At 54.7% G+C, this 6,987-nt stretch overlaps 1 protein-coding gene across 1 annotated transcript; it reads left to right on the top strand.

Moving 5' to 3' along the window:
* The first annotated feature begins 2,487 nt into the window (after window positions 1-2,487).
* On the top strand, window positions 2,488-3,318 carry TMEM119 (transmembrane protein 119). The gene has a single exon (XM_003789883.2). It carries the CDS (start codon window positions 2,494-2,496, stop codon window positions 3,316-3,318), a length of 825 nt encoding a protein of 274 aa, XP_003789931.1. The 5' UTR covers window positions 2,488-2,493.
* The last annotated feature ends 3,669 nt before the right edge of the window (window positions 3,319-6,987 follow it).

Genomic DNA, 6,987 nt, shown 5'->3' with positions numbered 1-6,987 from the left:
TGTGTCTGTGTAAGTGCATGTGTGTGATGCGTATGTGTTTGTGTGTGTTTGGTTCTGCATTCCTCAGTGGCCAGAGCTGAGGAGGTTTCACTCAATGGGGTAAAAGTTGATCTTTTCCTGGGTGGTGAGTCGGGCAGCCCATGGGCAAATGTGCACACCAGGTGAAGATAAGCATTTGTTGGCTGAGCGTGGGAAAATGCCAGCGGATCCTGGGCCCTGAAGGGTGAGAATTCCGCCTTCCATGGGTATGTCGCTACTCCAGCCCAGCTCTGAGAGGTATGACCCACGCATGGCCAGCCTCAGACCCTGCCCCTAATGTACGGATGGGGAAAGTGAAGACCGGAGGAGTCAGACCTCAGAGCTGGACATGATGGAGCCGGGATCCAAACCCCAGCCTAACCAATTTCTCACAACTGGAGCAGGTTTTCAGCTACCTGCGGTCATAGTTGCTCTCTGCAGCGAGACGCTTTGGTTGTCACCATTACAGATCTCTCCTGAGGTTGACTTGTGACTGGCAGGACGTAGACCCCAAAGTTCAATATTGTCTGTAGGAAACTTTGCTAACAAGTGCCAGACAGTGGGGAGGTCCTGGGCTTCATCTAGCATCTGAGATCCTGTTTCAGCTGACAAGAGATGGCAGCCTGGGGCTGTGAGCCCACCGGGGGCAGAGAGTGTATGGTGTGTGTGTGTGTGTGTGTGTGTGTGTGTGTGTGCACTCCTGGAATCAGACAGAGGAAGGTTCACATCCCAGCTCTATTACTTCCCATCTGTGTGTCCTCAGGAAAGTCTGTCTCTGAACCTCCCCTTTTTGCTTCTGTAAAGTGGAGATAAGGATGGTGCCTGCTACCCAGGGGTTTCTGTAGGATGAAATGAACAAAGAAGGTGTGGATGGATTCCCCCCACTCGTGAGGAAAGCACAGAATGATTAGTTCATTTGAAATGAAATCTTGAGTACTTGGAATTATTTTTTTAGTTTTTGCCATGTGAGCCAGACTTGTGCCAGTACAATTAATTTCAATTAACAGCAGGTCATTGGGAAGCCTCAGGTCACCTGGAATAGGTCACTTAGCATTGTTCCCACCTCATCCCCCTTTGAATCCTGTGAAGTAGACAGTATCATCTGCTCTACCGATCAGGGCCTGAGGCCCAGATGCTGAAGATGGGATCTGCAGTCAAGGTTTTGGGAACCTCGACTTCTTCCTCCAGCCCATTGAAATGCTGTGTGGCTTTGGGTAAGGGGCAGCCCTTACCCTCTCTGGGTCTCTGTTTCCCCATTTCAGTCCCCTCAGACTTCAGGACAGGGGCTCCTATGGTTCTTCTATCTTGAAGTTTCTAGTCCCAGCCTACTTCAGGGGTCTAAGTAACCCCCTGGGTCAGTCTGGGGGTTCTCAGGGGACACAACAAGTTGTCCCTAGGTCTAAGTACTAAGGCCCCAGCTCACACTGTCTGGGAGAGTTAGTGTTTTAGAAACTGAGCCCCTCTGTAAAGTTGAGCCATGAGGAATTTATGAATCAGCCAGGCTGTCTGGACCAGATGAGGTCTGGGGGTTCATGCCGGGAGCAGCCTTCCAACGGGGCTCATCTGGTTCCCATCTAGTGGAGGTGGGGCAAGCCGGCAGCTCCAGCCTTGACTGTGGGCCCAGGGCTTTCCTCTGGAGCCCTCAGCCTTGCTGGAGCCTGGAGGTGAGGGGAGACAGTGGGCTGCACTTGACATGCACCAGGGACCCTACCCAGTTCAGAGACTTGGAGGCCTGGGACCCCTACCCAGTTCAGAGACCTAGAGGCCTCCAAACCCAGGAATCTTCTGGAGAAGAAGGTAGAGCTGGGGCTGGGGGAGGTTTGAGAAAGCCTCTGACTGAGCACCGGGATGTGGAGCCTCTGCAGTCACCCAGCACGTGAGAACAAGGCCCTGAGCTTGGCTTCTTTGGCTCCCTTGATCACTGACTTGGTTTCTCACTTACTCAGCCCTGCCATCATCCCTCTTCTCATGCCTAGATCCAAATACTGGCCTTGGCAAGTCACTTAACCTCTCTCAGCCTCAGTGTTGTCACCTAGAAAATGGGGTTAATGATGTACCTCCCTCTCTGGGTAGATATCTGGATTCAGTGAGAAATTCCACCCAGTATATAGGAGCTGGTATATGGTGAATGGTGAGAGTGTAAGTTATTATTAATTCAACCAAGTTAATCAGGATACATTTATTGAGCGCTTACTGTATACCAGAAATGGTGCAAAACTGCAAGGATGCCAAGATAAATAAGCCCATGCCCTTCAGGACCTCAGAGGGAAGTTGGGGGAGTAGGTGTGCACCCTAAATCTAAATGAATGGGTCCCCTTATATGATGGGGACAGGGGCTCAGGCTCCAATAGGGAAGGGACTTGCTAGAATATGTTTCATGGTCCCTGTTCCTGCTAAGGGCCTGGGGAGCACTGTTTCTGAATCCTACCCTGACTTCTCTCCCCACCTTGTGTCCCCACAGGTCCGGGGGACGACATGGTCTTCATGGCGGCCCCCAGCATCCTCCTCTCTCTGCTGCTGTTCCTGCAGCCTGTGTCCGTGGCAGCCCACTCTGTGCCCTTGCAGCCCACCTTCCTGGAGGAGGTGGCGGGTAGCGGGGAGGCCGAGGGCTCATCGGCCTCCTCCCCGAGCCTCCCACCATCTTGGACCCCAGCCCTCAGCCCCACGTCCCTGGGACCCCAGCCCACGCTCCTGGCAGGCCCCTCACCCCCTACCAACTTCCTGGACGGGATCGTGGACTTCTTCCGCCAGTACGTCATGCTCATTGCCGTGGTGGGCTCCCTGGCCTTCCTGCTGATGTTCATCGTCTGTGCCGCGCTCATCACTCGCCAGAGGCACAAGGCTTCAGCCTATTATCCATCGTCCTTCCCCAAAAAGAAGTATGTGGACCAGAGTGACCGGGCCGGGGGTCCCCGGACATTCAGTGAGGTCCCAGACAGGGCTCCTGATGGGCGGCCTGAGGAGGCCCTGGACTCCTCCCAGCAGCTCCAGGCTGACATCCTGGCTGCCACCCAGAACCTCAAGTCTCCTGCCAGGGCCACCCCAGGCAGCGGGGATGGAGCCAGGGTGGTGGAGGGCAGCCAGGGTGTGGACCAGGAAGCCCAGGAGGCATGTGGGGTCCCAGTGCAGGAGCTAGAGGTGTCAGAGGAACCGTGCTCAGGGGTGGCTGAGGAGGCTCAGGCAGCTGGTGAGGGCCAAGGGGTGCCGGAGGGGTTTCTCTCAATAGCCCATGAAGCCCAGGGACCAGAAGCTTCCCCCAAAAGCCCCTGTGCTTGTGGCAGTGTCCCCCCCACTGTCTGACAGGCCTCCTGGGCTGCCAGTCTTGACAGGTGACCCAGGTGGTCACCTCCCTGTGCGTGAAAAGCCCGTCAGTCCTTCCTGCTTCCTGGCACCTCCTCCTTGGCCACCTGATGCCAATCCTAGCGAGTCCTGAGGCTACTGCAGGTGGAGATGCTGATCCCAGGCCTACCCTGGAGTCTCACTGGGCCCCAGTGACATCTGCTTCTGCAGCCTCAAGGGTCACATCCCACAGTACACCCTGGAAGAGGAGGAGGAGGAGAAGAACAGGAGATGTGTTCTCATTAGAACCACGACAAAATGGCGCATGAAATTAGCCACATTGATCGGGAGACATAAGTCCCAGGTCCCTTGTGAGAGAGCAAACATCATTGCTTTTCAGTCGAGGTACTAACGAAAAATAGAAGAGGCAGGTGTTTGGGAAGAGGTTGGATGAGAGACCCTGAGATACCTCAAGACTGATAAATCAGGCTGGCAGCAAGCAGTATTTTGGAACTGAAAATGATCCCATCCTTTGTGTCTTCCCAACTCAAATATTTTAGTGTCACTCTGTCTCTGCTCAGAGCTGCAGTGGCACAAGTCAGCCTGGTTAATTAGGAGCCTCTGTGAGAAAGCCTCCACCTGTGTTATGCCAGGTCCCTAAATGAGTGTTTCCCAAACTGAGTTCCCTGAAGTACTCCATGGAAGCAAGATTTCAAGGTCAAATTTATTGAGGAAACACCACTTTTTTTTTTTTTTTGAGACAGAGCCTCAAGCTGTCCCCCTGGGTAGAGTGCCTTGGCATTACAGCTCACAGCAACCTCCAACTCCTGGGCTCAAGCGAGTCTCCTGCCTCCGCCTCCCAAGTAGCTGGAACCACAGGCGCCCGCCACAACGCCCGGCTATTTTTTGATTGCAGCCGCCATTGTTGTTTGGCGGGTCCGGGCTGGGGATTCGAACCCGCCACCTTAGGTGTACGTGGCTGGCGCCTTAGCCGGTTGAGCTATAGGCGCCGAGCCAACACCACTTTTTTTATCCACTTTGCCCTGCCACCATTTTTTTAGGGTCCTGCAGAGCTCTGACAATTTCCCCAGGAAAGGCCTCTATTGAATTTGGTTGTGCTTAGCCTGTCCCAAATGTCTTTTGACCATGAGGTACTTTAGTCTTATTTTGTTTTTGTTTTTACAGCTACCGAGTATAATTCTATAGTCCATACTCTGGAAAATACTGCTCTTAATTTTCCTGAACATGCCCTCCACCCCCACCCCCATTTCTGATTGGTTCAGATTTGGGGATATGGGGGTTCAACCCCTCTCTGGCACTGTGCCCCAAGCAACACTGGCCTGGGGGTGGATTTTTTCACCCCACTATGGCTGATGGGACAGGGGTGAGTGGATTAAACCCTTGCTGTCAGGCCTCCGAAGCAGCCTAGAAGCTGGGGGGCTGTGTCTGAGGGGACTTTCATGCTGGGGAGTCCAAGGGGACAGGGGAGGTGTCTGACACCCAGCTGGAGTGGTGAGGGGGCTCTGGCTACCCTGCTGGGGAGTCCAAGGGGAGAGGGGAAGGTGTCTGACGCCCAGCTGGAACGGCGAGGGGGGCTCTGGCTCCCCACCCTTGTTCCCAAATGTTGTCTGGCAGCCTGTGTTCACAGCACTCAGTCTTCTGACAGGGAGCCTGGGCTCCATCCTGCTTTGGGGAGGCTTTCAGGTGGGGTCCTCTCCCCTGTCCCTCTATCTGGGGCTGTCCCCACCTCTGCACAGCTTTCCAGGTGCTGAGATGTAACACACTGGCACAATAAACCTTTATTCTGGCCTAACTCTCACTGGTTTTCTGGAGGGGTAGAGAAATTAGTCTGCAGAGGGCTGTTCCATGCTGGTGGGGACAACCCTATTTGGGGAACAAATGGGCCAGGGCCTAGAGGCTGAAGGGGCAGACTGGGGTGGAAAAGAGAAGGATGAATGGTGTTCTATAGTCATGGAGTGGGCGCTGGTGTTGCCAGAGGCTGAGCACCACCTCTGGACTTGAGGCCACACAGACCCAGGTGCCATGTCCAGCTCTACTACTAACAGTGGCTGCAGGGGAGGCACCGACCCCTCTGCTTCCCCGAGGAGACATGGCAGTGGAGTGGCTCCCTTTACAACCTCCTGCAAGACTGAAATGGGTCTCACCAAAAGTGCCATGCTCCCTGCACCCTGGGCGGAGATTTGGGTTTAGAGGCCACGCTGACCCTCCAGCTGGCCTCTGCCTACGTGTCCTCACCCACCACCCTCCCCCTTGTCTTTGATGGCAAATTCCGGTGGTGACTTCTCCCCCTCTGCCCTGGGCCCGGGAGCTGCCAGCTGGAATCCAGATGTGGCTGGGCTAGGAGCATGTGCTGGATCCCTGGGGTGGGCGGGCAGCGAGGCCAACCCCACCCCCATCCGGAGGGGGGCCGAGGTTTGGGTTTCATAACACACAATGGCCTCTGTCTCACTCAGTGGGGAAGGGCCCTCCCTCTTCCACCCAGCAAAGCCTGCCAAGAACATCGGGAGAGTCAAATATGAATGCCGGTGTATGAACCTTGCTGGGTGTCCCAGGCTGGGTTGTCTTCTGGCTAAGCTCCTGCGGGGTCTTAGTAACTGAGGTGTGGCTAGCTTCTCCACAACACACAAAAACCTGGTAAGACAGAAGCAGACTCTGGAGACCCTTAGGGAAGCAGGCGGGGGTGAGTTTCCCCATCAGCAGCTTCCTGGTCAGTAGTCGCCCCCCGTTATGTTCAAGGTAGGGGTGCAGGGGACTTGGCGTGTATGGCCTTAGTTATAGTCTGTGTCTCCCAAGACTAGTGGGGGATAGATTAAAGAGGTGTCATGAGTGCCAGGGCAGGAGTCGACCTCTCCCTCAGCTCTGAGCTTTTACAGCTGTGTTCCCTCTGCCAATGACACCCTTCTACGCTTCCCACCTCCCCACTCCCTGCCATCTTGCTAGTTCCCCCTCATTTTTTAGCTTCTGGTCTAGATATCACCTCCTCTTGGGAGCCTCCCCAACTGCCTCTACCCAGCCTCTTTTCACAGTGACCTGGATTCCATGATAATAGCAGCTTACAATTAATGCACCCCTGTTAAATGCCAGGCCTTCTCTAAGCACTCGACATCATCAACTCACTGAGACTCACACCCCTATGTTGTGGGCACTGTTTTTATTCCCATGTCATTGATGATAAAAATGAGGCCCAGAGAGGTGAAGCCAGTTGCCCAGGTCACACAGCATCCTAGTTCCCCACTGGTCTCTACTGCTTCTTTGAAGAGTGAATGAATGACTCTGTTGGAAAGAGCCCAACAAGGCTGCATCCTGCTTAGAGCCCCTCCAGTCTGCCCTCACATCTGCAACGAGGTTATCCAAAAGGGCCATTTTATGGGTGGCGCACATTTGGTTGGGTGCCAGCAGTAAACACAGAGGGGGTGGGGGTTGGGGGCTGGGGGCCAGGATGGGAAGAGGGTTCTGCTGTTCTCAGGGACCCAGGAGCTTTCCAGGGCCTGAATAGGCCCCCACTGTCTCCAGGTTGGTAAAACTGCACAGCTGCTCCCAGCCTGCGGCTCTGTCCCTGGGCCAGACTCCCACTTGATGTGGAAATGGGGGATTCTGGTCACCTATAGTGGTCACCATAAGGGGTGCTAAGGAGCCACTAGAGAGAAATGGGGCTCCTTTCTTGTCCCC

This window comes from Otolemur garnettii, unplaced genomic scaffold (assembly GCF_000181295.1).
Source record: "Otolemur garnettii isolate 467f Iridium unplaced genomic scaffold, OtoGar3 scaffold00038, whole genome shotgun sequence".
NCBI lineage: Eukaryota > Metazoa > Chordata > Mammalia > Primates > Galagidae > Otolemur > Otolemur garnettii.
The sequence above is the reverse complement of the archived record's forward strand: the minus strand, read 5'-3'. Positions and strand labels throughout refer to the sequence as shown.

Bases quoted from the DNA above. Each gene is read 5' to 3' on its own strand.
- TMEM119 (XM_003789883.2), top strand. From the start codon at position 2,494: ATGGTCTTCATGGCGGCCCCCAGCATCCTCCTCTCTCTGCTGCTGTTC.